Here is a 19,487-nt window from a genome sequence, read left to right as displayed (position 1 = left end):
CTGTTGAAGTTTCCTAGGAACAGACACTAGGCCTGGAAATAATTTTGAAGTGTGTGAGGGAAATGAGATCATAGGTTTTCGTAAAAAAGAAAAAAAAAGATATTTTTATATGCACAGTAATTTTTTTCATCCTAATTGTTACACAGGACTAAGTACTTGTGCACATTTTTTTCCATTTACCTTAGAGGGGTAAAATCATACTTCTGAAAGTGTGATTTAATGTGATTTTTGGGAGGTAAATTGGAATCTTGTGACTTGCTATTTTTTTTAATAAATTAAGACTGTACTAAGTAGATTTCATTTCTTTAGATTCTAGTGATGGTTTTTGAATTCTCTGTTTAATGACAAAGAATATTGGTTCTGTGGTCTTTCCTTTCATGCTTATTCACTTGCACCATGTCAAAGATCCAGTATAGTGAAGGACCTTCACCGCCCTTACCCTGGTTTTTTTAGCCCAATACAATAGTGTATTGTCTGTATATGCACACAAATTCCATTAATTTCTGTGGGAATTTGACACATGCATGTAGGGTAATTGTTTCTAAAGCTAAAAACCATTTCCATTCAATTCATATCTTAAGTTTTGCTCACCTGTGACTGCAAGACATAAAGGTCACTTAAAAAAGAATAATAAAGCTAAGATTTTTACTAAGTTGATGATACTAGAAGTTGATGATACTAGTCATTTACAGATGAACAAGATTCTGTGAGGCTAGTGAAGCAGTTCTCAAGAAATATGTTTTAAAAAATCATGACTTCACACTCCAGTTGAGTTCATTTAGCATTTGAAAATCTTTAAGTACTATGTAGTTTAACTGGTAGAATGGGTAGATTGGCTTTTCAAAATGTTGATTCCATCTACATTACCATGAAAAATCAGTGAGTTAATTTCGGTACCTTTACACTTTCTTTTTTAATGCTATACAACTCCACCTGGCAAGGAATAATTGTGACATGAAAAAATGGCAAGGCTTAAAATAAATTTCACTTGAAGTGAACTGCAGGTGGAAAAATAGCTTTTACAGTATCTTTAACAATGCCATATTTAGAAAAAAGGCTATAAAATTTATACTGCATGAAGCCTGGAAGAAGCATTTTTGGAAATATTCAACATATCATAAAACCCAGGGAGCAGAAAGAAAATTTCTTGTAAATAGCTTTTATGTCAAAACTGTTTAGGAGCTAGAAACATATTTATGTATCTGTTTTCTCTTCAGTAAGTGAAAACCAAACCAGACTCTTCCAAACTCATGATCTGTGAACAACCTGAATCAACTGTTCCCCAACTCGCTCAAATACAACAGAGGTTGTGAAAAGCTACCCAGAGATTATAGTCCACAAGAAAAAGGACCTTCATTCTGACCACTGAGAATACAAAGTGTACACTGCTTTTTTTTTAACCTTTCTAAAGTAATTTAGCAAGAAGCTCGGATGTTTGCTTGTTTATTTATTTCTGCTCCTTAGTGAGGGTATTTCCTTTCTCTCCAATGTATAGCACAGCTCCCCAACTTCCCCCACCTGTTTGGCTGTTTCTCTTTTAGTAGATAGGATCTTTAAAACAATCTGCACTAAATGCCATCTAAAGCTGATTTTGTGCAACTGTGAAGTCAAACCCAAGTGAAAGGGACTAGAGTGTGAAATAAGTTTAAAAGTAGAGCAAAGGAGAAAATATTTAAGAATATTTAAGAATTTTGAGGGAGGTCACAAGGCAAAGCCATCTAGGATGTTTCTTTCAATGGAAAGAGTTGAAAGAAAAACCCCCAAAACCTAGCGCCTTGTCTGCTTGAGACAAATGGTTTGGAGAGAGAGAGATCAAGCCAAAGCTAGATAAGCAAAGGACATGGGGAGGGGAATTAAATGATAAAGTACTATGAAATTGGCTGGGTCAAGCGCACTGACGGTTCTAGAGCGAGAAGTAATTTTGAACTGAACCTGGAATAACAGAAAACCAGCGAACCGTTTGCAGATGGGACTGACGTGGTAAAAGCTACTGTTGTATAAAAGGTACCGGGAAAGACGAAAGCAAGCTACTCTGTTTGAATGCTCTTCTGTAGGAGAGGAAATGAGGGACTGTCTCAGTGGTGGTTTACTGTCTGCCCTCGGGCAGCTGACAGGTTTTGTTAGAGATGCATGAATGTACCAGGCCTGACGTGTACAGTAAACAATTGGTATTTATTATTTGGTGCAAATGAAGATACGGCTAGTAGGTACCACTGTAATTAATGAGTGTGCTAACACACATTATTTCTCGGTTGGTGTATGCAAGAGGAAGTCTTGATTTGCTCTTGATACTCACTATGATTTTTAATGTGAATGTACTGTATGAATCTTTTCCCAGACCAATAGTTGTTGAATATTTGAATTAGACTGAAGTTTTAAAATAAATTTAATTAAGAAAATAATTGGAAAGAGTTCACTCTTTACTTTTTTCCCACAGAAATGGGGTTTTGTGCATTCAGGAGAACATACAAACGCACTTCTATTTAGCAAATTGCCCGCTGAGTTGTGAGGTTAGTCCTTGAAGCTCCTTTTGGGCAGGGAGTGAGTGCCTAAAGATCTGAGGGGCACAGTATCCTGAACAGGCCCCGGCTTGTCTTGTAAAGGAAACGACAACAGTGATAGTAATAGTACAGGTTCCTTTCATCTCTGCCGTAAGTCACCTTATTAGATTATAAAAGGCAGTTGCTGAAAAATACGTGGGAGGACTTTACATGTTTAAAGGTAAGCAAATGCAACTGCTTGAGCCTACGGTTACCTCCTTGTTCAGGGTTCTTTTTGACCCACTTAATGTTGTGAATCTGGATTGTAGTGCAGCCCCACCAAACTGCAGCGTAACTGAAGGAGGGGGGCAGCAAACGGCACTGGGAGTGCAGGGGTGAGTGTCCAGGGCCAGCGAGCCCTCGTGGCAGGGCAGCTGTGGGGGGAGAGTTGCATGCAGGTCTCTGCTGAAGGCCTCATCTCTGGAAAGCGTGACGTTTTATGTAGCCCAACGTGACAGTCCACAAGGAAATGTGTGAAGAGTTCCTGCCTTGACCAATCACTCCAACTTTTGTACCAACCCTTAAGTTGTGCTAAATTGATCCAATATATTAATAATTATTTTGATTAGGTCTGTTTTTAATCTGGACTGCTTTGCTGATTGGAGTTGCTGTCTATAGTTTAAACCAGTTGTACCAACTGAACTGAGGAGGTAGCAGAAGATGGGAATGAGCAAGGTGCAGAACTGACTGTGACATTGTGTTTGGCCTCAGGAAGTCTACTGCAAAACAGGTGACACCTTTAAACTCCACTGAATCTTTTCTGTTTTGAAAGGCTGAATGCTTAGAATCATAGAATGGTTTGTGTTGAAAGGGACCTTACGGACCATCTAGTCCAGCCCCCCTGCCACGGGCAGAGACACCTTCCACCAGAGCAGGTTGTCCAAAGCCCCGTCCAGCCTGGCCTTGAACACTTCCAGGGATGGGGCAGCCACAGCTTCTCAGAGCAACCTGTTCCAATGCCTCACCGCCCTCATAGTGAAGCATTTCTTCCTTACATCTAATCTAAATCTACCCTCTTTCAGTTTAAAGCCATGACCCCTTGTCCTATCACTACATGCCCTTGTAAAAAGTCCCCCTCCAGCTTGCTTGTAGAGCCCCTGCAGGTACTGGAAGGCTGCTAGGAGGTCTCCCTGGAGCCTTCTCTTCTCCCTTAGCACCCTTGTGAGTGAGGCCCCTGCACAGATGAAGGCATTAACGAAAATGAATGTGAATTTTTCTTTGTCATTTCCAGTAGTTATCTTCAGGCTGTGCTGGGGCCGTGCCAAACTGGTGGTGACAGTGAAGGTGGGCTGCTCGTGTGGGTCGTGGTGGGTCATGGTCTCTCAAGAATCTTGGGCCAGCTGACTTGTGATGCTAATGGTTGCTTTCATCAGGATCAGAGAGGGCCAAAATTCCTACCTGCTGCGCAGGGGAGAAAACCCACCTTGCCTTGTGTGAGGGAGCCCTACTTGAAAGCATGGCCGAGGCCACGGGCAGGGCAGGAGGGGAGAAGCTGTTCCTCTAGTTACTGGGAGCATCTCTGGTTTGTGTCAATAGATTGTTTTATACCAGCATGTTTTAAAGTAAGTTTCAAAGACATTGAAGGCTGATGCACAATTTCTCTTTTGCTGCTAGATCCTTCATGGTAATGGTTACTGAAATACTGTGTGGCTTGGCTCTGGCTGTAGTTTTACCAGAAATTGCACTGCAGTACTGTGAGCAAGCTCACACACAATAGGCTGGGATGTTGTGGCCCCAAGGTCATTTTCTCAAATTTAAAAAACTTTCCATTTGTATAAAAGTATATCTGACACATCATGCAGCGTCAAAGCACTGTGAGTGGACTCTTACTTGAGACTAGCTTCCTTTTTGTCCCTTTTTTGTTCACAAGGAACAGAGGGACAGAGGGAAGAAGTTGGGCAATGACTTGGCTCTGCCTGCAGAGAGGTAAACAGATTTCCCAATGTTTAGCAATGGTGGTGTAGCCGGAAGCGGATGACTGGACATGCTCCAGCGCCCTGCTCAGAGCAGTTAATGAGTCAGAACATGAGGCTGTTCGTGCTGGTGAGTCATCAGCTTCCCACTTGCCCTGAAGCAGCTTTACTTTGATGTGGCTCAGTCACAAAATCCACTCTCTGGTCCGTGTGACAAAGCCCTGCTGAAGCACCCTGTACAAGTACAACAGTGTTAGCCAGACTCTAAGTTGGTGTTATTTCAGGTGAGGGTACACTTACGGAATAGTGTATTTCAAATCAGCTCTTTCTCCTCAATTCCCCTTAAACCTTTTTAGATGAATAGATCTGAATTTCCTAATAATAGAAAAAAAATATGGTCTGAAAATAGAACCCACTCAGATACATTTGTTGTTGGAGTTAGTACAAGCAGAAAGAGAATTAGTGTACTTCATGCTGCTGCTTGCTAATTTAAACTAACTGAGCTGTCTTGGCAAGGCTGCAGTGGAAGTCGGGGATTAGAGCCTAGCAGTTAAAAAATGCAGTACACAGCAGTAGCACAAATTCTGAAGAACACTGACATTTCAGAGTGGGAAGCGGACGCCTAAACAGGAAGTGTTTAACAAAAGCCTAAGGTACAGCAGGTGGAACAGAATCAAAAAGTCCTAGTAAAATACTGAGTTGTTTAGATCCCAGCTTTGCTTTAATTTTTTTCTGATGAGGGGCCACCATTAGGATACCATTTACCACTTACTGAGCTTGTGCATTGTAGGACTTCATGGGTGTGAATGCCGGATTTGGGGGCGGCGTTCATAGTAGCGTGTTCTGTCATACTTGACGGATACTTCGTGTATCTCCTTTGAGTTGTAACTATTTGCCTTTCCCTGATTTCAGTGGGAACAGTATTAGCCCCCAGCTAAGTATTATTGAAAATCTTATTTTCAGAACTTCTCGTTTGCTTATGAAGACCCCCCATCAGTCTCATCTGTGATGCAGAAATAGAAGTTAAAATGAATGTCTCTTCTTTCCTACCCTGCTTATTTATGAATGAAGTCCTTGTTGAGAAATGGTCTGCTCTGATACTGGAATTGATAATAATAAGCGATGCAAAGATGGCTTCTGAACAAGTTGAAAGTGAGAATTTGAATATGTATTTTGGGGCTATTTTGTCATGTGTTTGAATATGCCTCAAATAAGAATCTTATAAGAACAAGTCTTAAAAGTTCGTTACGTTTCTACATGTCAGGTCTCTGCTTTGCAGTGAAGCTTCAATGTTACAGATTCGGCAAGATATCTTTAAAGTTTGGGGCTCCTCCTCTTTGGATTCATACACATGTAACGGAGACACTTACCTTCAAAATTCATAGCAAAGAACTGTTTCACTAATTCTCTCCCAAACTCTTAGGCTGCTCTTTGGATAATGTGTGTAGATGATGAACAGAAAATGGCATGCAATAGAAGAGGTAATAATAGATACATAATAATAGTAGATTATAATAAAACAGCAAATAATTAGAGATTAGAGCACTCATAAAATTAGTCTTTTTTAGAATTGTTCTGACATTGCGTTTCAGCTTCATCTTTGGTTGAACAATCAGTACAGTAATACTTGTTGCAGAAAGTGTATTTAAATGTGATCAGCACTTTTTATTCATATAGATTTTTAAACAAAAATCATGTTATTGTTCCATCTCCTATTTTCCTCTCCCATTGCCTTTTAGGGGGAAAAGGAAAGTAAAAATGACAAGGGAAATTGAAAAATATTTACATAACTTTGGAGCTATTTTATGAAAACTTTTGAAAATGAAAATGTGATTGTCATTTGCAGAAAATGACACAAAAATTAAAAGCATAAACTAGCAATTATAGAAAAATAAGGGAAGTGAAAACTTGCAACTTACAGAAACAGAATATGGCTCTTAGGACTGAATGAAAGAAAGATGGTTTTGTGGTATTTATTATTAATTTACACAGATTTTGTTTAACAGGTTATCTTTCTGTATAGATGCTGCTACACCAGAATTAAGTGTGTAAAGTGATTTATAACAATATAATTCCATTGATAAAGTGGGTAAAACTAGCATACAAGTCAGTGCCTTAGGGGAGACACTTAGACCAGGGGTTTAAGGCGGTGATACCTAATTGTCCTAGTGATCCTGAAAGTTAAATGCTGAATCTTTGTCCAGTACCAGTGTAAAGCTCAGATGTTGGGAGAAGTAAAAAATTTACTGTCTTCCAAGCGGGTCACCCATGTAGTACAGTTTAGCAATGAAGGCAAGATTTCTAGCCTATGTTACTTGCCTTTGTCTGAAGCTTTGTTTTCTGTCTCATTGTTGTAGGCTATGTGATGTATGCCAAGAAAACAATCCTTCTGGGATTAGTAGTTCTGGAAATAATAAAACAAGGAACAGATGGATTGATATGATTCCAGATAAGGATATTTAGGGGTTCTCCCTGTAGTGTTTTTCTTTCTTGTGTACAGATACACATTTCAGAGCTGAATAAATGGTCTTCATGACAATGAAATTTCACACGTATGAGCGAAAGGATTTTTTTCCAGGGTTGAAATAAAGAGTGGTAAAAGGGTGTGGTTTCACAGTCAGAAATGCTGCTTTTACCACCACTAAGGCTCTGAATTGCCTCTCCTTTCCTCATGCAACCATACAGCTGGTTGGATGAGAGTCCAGCAAAACCAGAATGGGCAAAACAGAAAAGAATACAAAATTAGTGTTAGCCATAAGGGTTTGCTTAGCCTGATCTGGCAGACTGCACAACTGCGGGATCACTACTGTCAGCCCAAGAAAAGGGACGAGAACACATGGCTGAGGACGTGGGACTTTCCCTCTCAGCAGCAGCGTGGACTTGGGTTGTCCTCAGCCAGTCATGAAATCGCAGCTTCAGTCTGACTTACTCTAACATTGCACTGTATCACACTTTTTTCCAAAACCCCAGTCCTGTGGACAGTCCAGAGCTACGTGCCACTCTTAGGCCTGCTCATCGTGACGGGATCTGGTCTGGCTGCTCAGCACAGGGCGTGTTACTGAGCGTTTGCAGCAGGGTTATGAATGGGGGACCCTGGCACCTGGTGACCATCGACTGGTGACTGCCTTTGAATTGATTGTGATAAAGAAGGTCCTGAATTTTAGGATAGCATTCTGCATTTTAAAGTTTGAAATCCACCTGTAATGTTTAATGCTTTACCCATTGGCCTTTAAGGAAAAAGAGGCTGTTCTGAATTGAATTTTGTCAATTCTGATACCCAGAAGGCTGTAAGAATCTAAAAAAGGCTAATTTCTGTCACTGGTACATTTTCTTTTATTCTTCTGTATAAATAAAAAGATACTCAGCCAAAATCTGTTATCCCAGTATAAATCCAATACATTTCAAGTGGAATGAACTGGTACGTGTTTCTGCAAAGGTTTAACATAATCTTTTCCGATTCCTATGTAGAAATAAAGGGGCGGTATTTACATAAACGATAGAAATCAGGGGGGAGGCTTCTCTGGCCTGAAACCAAGCCCTTTATTTTAGAATCTTAGTGCTGATTTTAGGCAATTGTAGGGGTTTCAATTCTGCTATCTTAAGTTGTTAAATAAGCATTGTCTAATGTTTAACAGCCTTTTCTTTAATAACTGGATAAAACCAAATCGGTTTAGCGGTCATAGTAATAAATTCTAGTAACAACCAGCCATTACTTGATCTTGAATCATAATATCAATGCCATATTTGAGAATTCTGTTTCAGACACTCTGTCTGCATGTTTTTTAATGAAGAAGATATGTTTGTACACTGCCAGGATGGCACCAAGGAGGGTGAGCGAGGCCACTCATGGATCCTGGCTATGTCTGCTGAGAAGTTACCATGCTTACACAGAAAATTCCTGTGGTTTGGTTTGGTTTGGTTTGTTTTAGCAGTTTAGATCTTTAAGATCTGTGATCCTTAGGTTTTTTGATCAATTTTTCAGTTCTTCTGTAAGTTAAGAAGCGTTGCTAAATGGTTGTCATTGCTCTGCTTCTCACATGTGTAGTTGAAGTACAGATTGTTTTCTCTGTAAAAAGGATAAAAGAGATTTTGAACAAAAGCGGTATTAGTTTTCAGCTACAGTTTCATGACTGGTTGTTTTGCATAGCGATTTACAGAACATTTTTATCTTTTCTTATGAAGACTTTTAGGTGAGAAGAGGCTTTATGAATTTATTAAAACTTACTGAATATTTTAAATTTGCAACTCTTATTTCAAATGAAAAAGGAGAAAATCCGCAAGGCAATAAAGATACATCCTAGAAAGATATTAACTTAGAAAATACTTCCTTGTAGATTTATTCTGGATTATGCGTTTCTTCATGTTTTGTGCTGGCTTAATGCTGACTGCCTCACTATGTCGATAACTAAGAAAAGACACATCCTTCAGGGAAAGCGAATGGCAGAGCTCTTCCTTGTAATCCTTTGTAGGCAGGACATTTTAAGTGGGTGTATTTTAAAAAATCAAGAAAGGAATGGAGAATTGTTTCAGGTACAATGTGGAAAAAAGCTCCTTTACAGAAAGAACACATCTCATTTCATCCTAATTTGGGGATCAGAAACCAAGTGTTTCAACAGGGTGTGTTATGCCAAACGTGTTTCTAAGAGAGTGACTATTGCTTGACTCCCTGGCTTTTAAAGTATATTGAGGATAATACTAACATAGTACTGTTTTTAAGTTTCTTTCAAAGTCATTATTTGGACAAGATTTTGCTGAGCTGACAATAATATTTACTGTCAGCACTATATAAACTGTATTGCTGAAGAATATTTTTATTCTCTTTTTATACTGACATCACCAGGGCTGGTGCCTGGAGTTAGTGCTGCATCACTGTGACGTGGTTATTATCTTCCACCATTCAGGCAAGAAGACACAAATAATAATAATAAATAAATAAATAAATAAAATAACAGCTGGCAATACTGGGTGGGAAATTAGGTAGCTGTAGCAACAATTTAAAGAACAGGACCTCAGCAAAGGTTAGAAAAGAACTAAAACCAGCAAGTTCTACCCACTGCCCAGTTTTAAAGATTTGTGTGGTACTTGCTGCTGAGATTTGTGGGTTTGAAGACAATTCTGGATTCTGTCGCTTGTCCTGTTGGCTGAAAGTAATATTTGACACCTTTGGAATTAAAGCCACGTCCAGTGCCAAACCCTGCAGCCATGCGTGCCTGACAGTGCTGAGCATAGTTCAGCCTGAACTGCAAGACTTGCGTCTTTCTTTCCCTGAAACAGACCAAAGATTTTGCCAGGGACTGTCTTCTGCTACACACTTCAGTTGGACACTAGGGTGAAATGCATGAATTAGCTTCCGTCTGCTTGCTTCACTGCAGGCTATTACGTACAGCCTCTGTAACTGGCAGGACCAGGGGCGATGGGCACACACTGACACGCAGGAGGTTCCCTCTCAACATCGGGAAACACTTTGCCACTGTGAGGGCGACCGAGCGCTGTACGGGGTAGACTTGTTCTCTTTTCCCAAATACTTAAAATGGAAGGATCCTCAAAACCTTAAGTACAAACTCACATACACAACTCTGTTTGTGTTCCTAGCTCTCGCCTGAATCAAAAAATGAGTGCTCATATTTTGTTGTCTGTGAATTCCCATGAAATGTGAGAATGTTACTGCTGAAAGGAACTTTGATAACAAACTAGACTTTTGAAGTTGACCATTTTGGTATTCTAGCGTGTCTTTTTGTTAGGAGCACTTCCTGTTATTGCCCATTGTACGGAATTGGCGGTTCTAGTTAAAGGTTTCGGATTTGTAGGTAGAGTGAGGAATACATTCAAACAAGTTACAGATTGCTTAATACAACTGACTTCATAAATACTTTAACTTGTGCTTGAAGTTTCCCTAACAGGAATTTGTGCTTTCAGTTTTTAGAGAAGAACATTACGGGAAAAAAAGTCTGATTTAATTTTAACCTGTTTGCTTAAATTTTACAGTGTTTATATGTAAAAAAAAATTTAAAACTGAGAAATGTGTTTTGATCTAAGCTTCATCAAGGCAGAATTTATTTAATCACTAAAGGTCATGCTTAAAAACATGTTTCTCACTATTGGGGGAAAAATCTTTTCTATTATATGTTGGTATTCCAAAATTCATAGCTTTGATTAAGTGTAGCTTCTTTATTTGAATTACAGTGCCAGAGAAAACAATGGAACTTTAAATAAAAATGCTTGTCATCTCAGTTAGGCACAATTAGGACTTAACAGAAAACATTGCCCAATTTATTGCTATAGCAGCATCTTTCATTCAGAATGCCATTTCTTAATTTTGGAAAAAGATCATTTAACTGAACTGGATATAAGACTTCTCATACTTGAAAGGTAAGAGTAAAAAGAAGAAAAGCTAAAATATAATAAAGGTTTACAATGAGGGGAGAATAAAGTGTTTTAATGGCAGGGAGAAGCAATGGTGGGTGGTTTCATTATGAAAGATAACAAGCAAATATTCTGGAAGCTATGGAGAAAGGAAGTGACTCAACAACTTAGAGGCTGAGTTTTAGACAAGCATCGAAGTGAAAGCATGATCTTCAGTTACAGTTTTGGAACTGGATATTAAATGTAAAATATTGGGAAAAGAAAATGGCTACAGACTAAATTAAGACAGTGTCACTTTTTTCCGTTCTTTAAAAAATGGATCAGGTTGTTCTTTTTTTTTTCCTGCTTGTAATTCACATTATTTTTGGTAATATCAGAGACTTACTGTAAAGAGTTTGGATGTGGTAGCATCACAATAGACGGAAACTTGCTTGGGAAATAGTACTGGTGATCCGCTGAGTCTGAGCTGAAGGCGTGGAGTGGTCGCAGCAGTAACAGCAATGCTAGTAATGTCAGTGAAAGTAGCAATGATGAGTTTGAGACTGAGTTCAGTGAAGATGATGTTAGACTGTGCTTTTATGAAAGGTCTATTGGAATGGTTTTCCAGGCACAGAATGTTTAAATTTTTATCCTTCTTTACATGTTCTTCTTAAAGACATATCTCTCTTAAAGTTTTCTAGCAAAAAACTAATAGAGGAAAACCCACCCAAGTCCAGCCAGTAATCAGTAGCCTGGTTAGTCAGTTGGGCAGAAAGCTGGACATGGAACCAGGCAGTCCCTAGATAGATACCACACTATCGATTGCTTTAAGACAGTTCCTTTTTCTTTTCTTGTTTCAAATAGAATTATATGCTGATCCTTAACATCCTTGTCCTGGTAGCTTTCTTTCAATACTGATGCATTTCAGTGAAAACCTTCAGTTGCAACAAAACCACAGTTCCTTCACCACTGTATTCTGTGGCAAAAAATATTTTACAGCAATCACATTTTATAGTTAACTCAGTGTACAATCTCATGCAGATTTATGCACTGCTCCATAGTTTTCAGGGTAATGTAGGTACATGAAGGTTTGCATACTAGGGTCGTAGGTACATTGTTGACCTATATTGACTAGATTGCAATAAAACCTGTTAGTGCCTTTACAGAGAAATTGGTGATTACACATGAGTCATGAGGACACAATCTGCCCCTTTTGGTAATGAGAATGTATGCTGATATTCTTGGAGACATACAGACAGACTAGTTTTCATGGGGTGGTAAGCAACAAAGCGGTTGGATTTGGCAAGAGAAACAAGTTGTCTTTTCAAAACTCAGCAAAATGATCATATATTGCTGAATGAAGAATAGCCATATATTTGAGTATATAGAAAAAGACCGATAGGACAAGAGTAAACAACTTTTGGACAATTAAGTAATTTGGAAGATGAGTGTGTATTACAGATTTTCAATATCATAATACAATTCACCAGTTGTTCAAGTAAAAGTTTATGCACTATTCAACAGTAGTGCATAAAAAGTTAAGAGTGGCAGGGGCAGAAGATCAGAAGAACAAATAAATGGCAAGATGAGAGATAATTTCAAACGGGTTAGGGCGAGATGAGAAGGGTAGAAACATGTGGGATAAGAAAAGCAAATAGGACTTTCATGACATTATGCCTAACCACGTATATAATATACTTGGGTATTTGTGTTAAGCTTGTGTTTTATCTTTTCTTTCTCAGTCACATAGAAAAAATTACAACATGGCAAGATCCTCGAAAAACTATGAACCAGCCGCTGAATCACATGAGCCACCATCCTGCAGCTACTTCCACACCAATACCACAGAGGTCTATGGCGATGTCTCAGCCAAATCTCGGTGAGTACCGGATGTCATCTCTGTGGTGAAAATAGAAAAGAGAGAGGAGAGTCACCTTCTACTAATCTGTTTGCCAAAGTCATTTTTGCTTCAAGAAGGGTAGCTCTGGTTCTGCCCTCGGGCCTAACAGTACATTCTCCACCTCCTTATTTTTCTCTCTGTAGAGTTGGCAGCAAGTGAATTTGTACTGTTTGAGGTGAAGTTCTAACATCTCATGCATTTTATTTTAGAGCCTCTGTGACAAATTTTTGATGTAGTATTGACCATAGAAAAATAAGCTCTTCCTGTGCTTTTTCATTCAGAAGTGGTATAAAGCCTCTACAAGCCCACCATAGAACTTCCAAAGCTTGCTGTGCAAAGTGCTGTTAGATGTCTGCAGTCTTTCCTGTGTTTCTTCAGGTCAGAGGTTGTAGCTGGTTTGCTTGTTTGTTTGTTTATGGCAGTGGGGTCTTTTTGCATAGTTAGGTTCTGCACTGGAAGCTACTTCCAAAATACTAAAACGTCTATTTTGCGGTATGAATTACCTAAAGACTTTCTATAATTGGTGTGGTTCCATTGCTGTTCCTGTTTAGCACTTCAAGCTTAAATTTAAGCATCAACTTATGTTCCTCTGATTTTGCCAGATACGAGCCCTAGTGAAAATAAAGCCATGAAAACTCTGAAAATTTTAAAGAAAAGATGTAAATGGAAGAAAACATTTTCATGTGTAATTGAGAATTACAAATAATCCCTTCACTTCCACAGTTTTAACTTTTCTACCATTCAAGGAAATGAGGAACAGATAGGTCAGCTTACAGGCTGAAGACCACAAAACTATGTCGAATAGGTAGTCTTAAAAACACAGACCAGATTCTTGTTCAGGTTAATTTTTGGTAAGTTGGTTCCGTGATTTCATGATTATTCATTTGCAGGGTGGTTCATCGGAGTTGTCTCTTCACATGCCAAGAAAACGGTAAACATTTGGCTGCCAGTGGTCACAAATAGCAGTAATGCAATATACATATTTACTTTTGTCTTAAATTTATAATAAACACCTAGGCTGTGCCCTGAGGTAACTAACTACAGTCCTTTCTTCTACCTTTCTCTCAACAACTGTCCTGCTTGAATATATTCAGTAAAAGGTGTTGGTTATGTTATGTGTTTTAGCGGGCAGTAGCAAATTGTATCACAAGAGTAGATATCTGAAGAGAAACCTGAGCAAAATCCGAAAGATTAGGGTCTACTGCTGTGTGTCGTGCTACATGGTAAAACTAAGAATTGCTCTGCGCATGTTACTTCAAACCACAGCTGCGTTTCTGTCAATCTGTTTATAGCAATTCTGAAATGGCCAAGAGGTAAGAATAGGACAGTGGGGTATTTTGTTCATACCAACTCCTCAACTTATGTTGACATCTGTTACATTCTCTCTAATTAAAAAACAAAGGAGGTGCCATAAATCAGGACAGTGTACAGCAAGCTTTTTCCCCCAGCTTGTCAGGGGAAGTGAATCAAAGCCAAATCCTGTACTGAAATACTTGTATACTGAATCTTAGAGGAGGGTCTTTCTCAAGCTACAAACGATCAGAAATAAAAGCATATACCTAATTAAGAGTCTGTTCTTGAAGGGACTTCAGGTGCCCAACAGGGGCATTTCCACAGACTTCAAAATCTGTCACATCAAATGCAGACTATATTTCATTCAGTACCCTTCACATTTATAGATGAGGTTCCACTTTTTGGTAGGTATTTATACGGTGCTTGGCATAGTGTTTCAGATCTGTGACTGAATTTCCTAAACATTAGCCCACTAGAAGTAGTATGTAAAAAATTTCCACAGTGTATATATTATTTAATCAAGGAAATATTTTATCAATAAGTTTTGATGAACTTTTTCTCATTCTGGTGGCTTTTGAAAGGCATGCTGTGACACTTCGGGAGCAAGCAAATCTGTTTGCACAGCTGAGTGGCACTTTCAGCACCACATTATTAAATTCAGCATCACAGTCCCTGATTTTCCAATCCACCTATTTGAACACACCAAATGTGACACTCTTTTATTAGAAAATATATTAAAAAATATTTAATCTGGAAGCTGTGTGTGTATATATATATACAGATATGTACACACACAGAAACTACAAGATTGCAGTCATCTAAACTGAATACAGTAGCCTCTGAATACTTCATGTGACAGTTTAAAATACATGTGAGTGCAGTTTCCAGTGCTAAAGTAGAACGTCTCTGTTTTGAAAATATCTTGGCAAAAAGGAAGGGCCTTTTTGCTCTTTTGTGATGCTAACAGTATTACTGCTAAACCTGCTTTCCTGGGTGTGCTCAGACATTGGAGTGAGCAATTTGTTGGTCTGGCAGTCAGACCTCTAAGCCAAAAGTGATTGTGCCAACATCTAACAGACATCAGAGGAGAAATGGAAACTGGACACCAAGTTAAGCCACTCTGCTGGCCATAATTTTGTAACTTTTTAGCAAATGAAGTCTACGCATCTGTCTTTTGCCTCAGCGTTTTTTGGTACTGTAGGAATTAAAATAAGTTTCTCTTTTGAAGATGTGCCACTTAAAAGAAAAGGATCTAAGTATTCCAGGTCTGCATAGTGGTCTGCATTTCCAATTACTAACACATGTGTTTTTCTTGCTATGCTTCTTATGAAGAGACGGAAAATATGGTCTGTTCTGTACAGCTTGTTGCTTTGGTTTATAAACTCCTTTCAGCAGTATTTGCTGGGAAGTGTACAGAAGGCTCTTAAAAACATTCTGTCAAAAGCACAGTGGGACTAAGTGATACCAAATCATAGTATGCCTATGCTGGAGACATAGAGAAACGGGTAGTGAAAGTTGATTGAAATTAGTGGACATACCTTACAAAATCTGCTGTATTTTTCTACCTTTTTCCTTGCTGTGGTTTTATGTCGTCTATTTATGAGCTACACATACTGGTTTTCTTATAACTTCAGCAGTGTTAGTTTTCTCACTAACATTTAAAGCATTGCTTTTTAAATGTTGTGTAACAAAGGTGTCTGAAGGTCTTTCTTCCTTTGATGCATCTTGATAAATTTACAGAAAACTAATACATGCTAGGCAGGTTTCTATGCTCACTTACACACCACCACTAAATTCAATGAAGTTTCATGAATGAAAAGGGAAATTTGTCCCAGAGATTGAAAGCATAGTGTTGCAGGTTAGCATATATTCAGACTTGTTCAGTCTGCTTTTTCTAAATATTTTACCCTTGTGGTTCTTCTAAGACAGTTTGTAGATGGATATACTAAGGAAAGGACAACATTAACAGGAATCTTTTAACTGTGTATTTTGTTGTTGGAACGCAACAGGGAAAATGATCAGCCTCTGACTGAAGACAACTGGAAACACTGTATTTCTTGCATCTTCATAAGTGCTTCATAAATCCCATTTACTTTGGTGCTGAATCTGCACACGTATTAGTTTTCTGCCCATTCTGAAACAGTCTTTTTCAGCTGATTGATGAAGTATTAGCTATCTATTGCCAGTCAACTCCATTATTGTGGTAGAATCAAAGACCATATGGGGAAGGAGGGGTATTTGTACACCCTTATTTTAGGCATCTAACCTAGGGCCCTGAATTAGGAGACCAAGCTCCATGGACTTCCTGTGAATGAAAGGAAGGAGAGGGTAGTTCAGCGCACCTAAGCTAATGGTCAAACTACTGCCTGACTTAAATGACTAGATTGTTCTCTGGAAGTGCCTAAGTCCAAGCTAGGGAAGCTGTTCTGCCTTAATGGAAGTCACTAGTATAAGAAGATTGTGGAGTATGGGTTTTGGCTATGTGTAGCAAGATTTAGGGGAAAAAATTAGATCCTTATAAAAGTTTCTTTTGCAACAATTTTTAATTAATGCTGCTTGTTTTGTAGTCTTTCTCTATTCTACGTTATGCAACACTCAAAACCATTGTTATTTTCATCCTGCTTCCTTCAAACTGTTTTAAAGAGATTTCTTTTGTGATTGTACTCTTTATCCAGTTGGTGAGCACAATCTGGTCTTCATTGAAATGTTGTTCAAGTTTAACAGATTGCAACTTACTTTGACATAAAATAATAAAATCCTCTGATAGTATTTATGTTTTGTATATAAATTAGCTTGAATTTATATGCGCGAGTTCCTTAAAAAGCTCTAATGAAAAGACCAGACTCTATCTGCAAAAAAACTCAGAGGACCTTCTGTGCAAAGTGGCATACATCATGGTACAGTCAGTTGTAGAATTTAGGCCTTGCAGCAAACACCAGCTGCAGACTGCAAGGCCCAGTTATTCTAGGTCCTGTATGAGTGACTAAGCTGTGTGTTAAGTAGTGCCCAGAGTTTGGTGGTTTGAGAGTTTTGGGCACTCTGCCACTTTTTAAAATGCCTTTGAGTTTATTTGGGCGTGGATAGGGGCTTTCAATTTATCTAACTAGAAACTTGGGTTAAAATGGGTGTTTGGTCTAGCTAAGCTCAACGAAGTCCAATGAGGCTGGACGTCCGTGATGCTCCCTAGTGCCTGGCTACCACCGTCACCTTTGCCTCTCTCTTCACGGTGGACAGTCCAGCATCAACAACAGAAACGCATACCTGATTTTACCACTTTGCATTTTCCACTTCTGGTACACAAGAGGACTTGTGTGACTCATCAGTCTTTGCATGGAGATGTGATTGATGGGTGGAAAGGCTTTTAAAAGCTGCAATCATGTATGAGCTGGCTGTCAGGGAAGAAGTGATGAGGAGTGAAGCAAGGAGACGAGCAGAGCTATGTTTGTGTAGATCCCTTGTGCATTAGAGCTGAGCCATCTTCTCTTACCCTGGTTTTTCCCTCATAATCTATTATTTTCCATGTAAGTTTGGACGAGGTCTTTCAAGGTCCCTTCCAACCTGGGCTGTTCTATGACGGTGGTTGATAACTTGATAATTTCGTACCTTGTAAATTATTATCTTAGTGCATAGTGTCTATTGGCCCAGCTAATCTTGCCTTCAGAAAATGTACCCAGATCACTCTTAATTCTGAACACTGACATAATACCTCATAACTATATGTTCTCTCAGGTTCTGTCAAGATGAATTCATTAATATGCATATTTGCAGGAAAAAAATCATAAAGATGCTTAATATTGTAATTCCTGAGGTTTCCATTGTTCCAGTGCTCTATCTGTATCTGGAGCAGATTGTTTTAATTTATCTCTGTGCTGCTGGTTTTTTATCAGTTATCTGCTAGTGGTGTCCTCAAAGAGGTACTATAAGAAACTGTGAAGTCATTCAGATGTACGGAATTGAGGGACAGCTGCTAGAAGGTAACTAACAATGTTAGGAGCTTGCAAAGGTAAGGATGCCTATTCTGAGGTAAGGAAGGAAGCTAGATGAGTTTCCACACATAGCTGAGGGTTGGGGCCTTGCAAAATTTAAGGTTGTAGCCATCACAGAATAAGTCAGGTGGGAAGGGGCCTTGGGACATCTCTAACCCAACCTCCTGCTCAAAGCAGAATCAGCTATGAGATCAGACCAGGTTGCTCAGGGCTTTATGCAATCAGGTCTTGAAAACCTTTGTGACAGATTAGAGGGTCCTGGTGCAATTCTCATGCTTTCGTCAGGTAGGAGACTGGCACCGTAGAGAAAATGGGTCTTGTATCATCAGCATGAGGTGGTGGGGTTTCAGAGCGTGTAATACACACTTAAGAACAGAGAACAATTTCTGGCAGAGGGGGAAGGGTGCTACATGTACTTTTGTTTGCACTTGACACCTGCACTTTCACCCAGTCAGATCATGTGTAAATACAGAGCATAGGAAAAATAAAACATGGCACATCTGTGGTAGAAGCTGGTAATATTTACCTCCATTTTATAGATCAAGCAGTTCAGGCACAAAACAGTGGAAAGCCCAATGTTAATTTGTTTAGGGTCAGCGTATGCATTGATCCTGAGAGTTCAGCCATATTAGCTTACTGTCTCAAACTCCAGATGAAGAATTATTTGATTTTTACCTTTTTTCCCTACCAAAGAAGAGAAAGCTTGCCTTAGAAGCTTACTCTGTCAAGATCCACCATCAGGCATGACCCAAGTGATACAAGCAGGATAGTTTTAACTGTTAAATACACTGGTTCTCTAAGGTGAAAGACATTATGTGTAACACAATAGGATTTAACGTGGAGAGCCTCTTACACTGACAACTGTTTGTGTTATAGAAGTTCATCCGTGAATCTGAAAAGTTTAGCTTTCAGGTGTATTGCTAACAATAATGTAATTAGGTCTGGATACAACTGGGGGTTATGGCACTTTGCCTTCTGCTTTCATTTTTTTTGATCAGCCAGGAAATCCAACTGGTAAAACAATGCAATAATCCTGTCTAAGAGCAATAAACACATGAACCAAAGTTTCCATATCCTGCCATGATAAAAGAGGTGTAGCTCCTGTTGTTTGAGGATGATAAAATGCAGTTTTGGTTACTGTTTCGAAGTGAGTCTCCGGAGATAAGAACGCAGAAACTCCCAAAGTGTTTAAAAACAGGTGGTATGCATTTTAGTGATAACTAACATACCTTAAATGGTCTAGATTTTGCAAGGCTTGGTTTGCATTGGCTGGAAATTTGGCTACAAATATGTAACATTGAGAGGAACGTGTTTTTCCCTCGGTGTAGCCCATACCCTCACACCACCTGCCCAGTGGAAAGGCTTCCTGTTCCAGGTCATTTTTAATTACTGGATATCCTGAAAGAAGCGGACACAATTCAGTTGTGGTCAATGTGAATAATTTTGGCACCTGCTTCTGGTTAATGAAATAATTCTTACAGGAGAGCTGAAAGCATTGTAGAGGACTTGCACA

At 39.0% G+C, this 19,487-nt stretch overlaps 1 protein-coding gene across 1 annotated transcript in view; it reads left to right on the top strand.

Annotated features, from left to right (window-relative positions):
- Positions 1-19,487, top strand: part of WWTR1 (WW domain containing transcription regulator 1) — an 84,992-nt gene that overhangs the window by 39,877 nt on the left and 25,628 nt on the right. The window contains exon 2 of the mRNA XM_075506671.1: positions 12,538-12,674. Coding sequence (XP_075362786.1) covers positions 12,538-12,674 — 137 coding nt within the window. The remainder of the gene's footprint in view (positions 1-12,537; positions 12,675-19,487) is intronic.

The sequence above is a fragment of the Mycteria americana genome, chromosome 7, assembly GCF_035582795.1.
Source record: "Mycteria americana isolate JAX WOST 10 ecotype Jacksonville Zoo and Gardens chromosome 7, USCA_MyAme_1.0, whole genome shotgun sequence".
NCBI classification, from domain to species: domain Eukaryota; kingdom Metazoa; phylum Chordata; class Aves; order Ciconiiformes; family Ciconiidae; genus Mycteria; species Mycteria americana.
The sequence above is the reverse complement of the archived record's forward strand: the minus strand, read 5'-3'. Positions and strand labels throughout refer to the sequence as shown.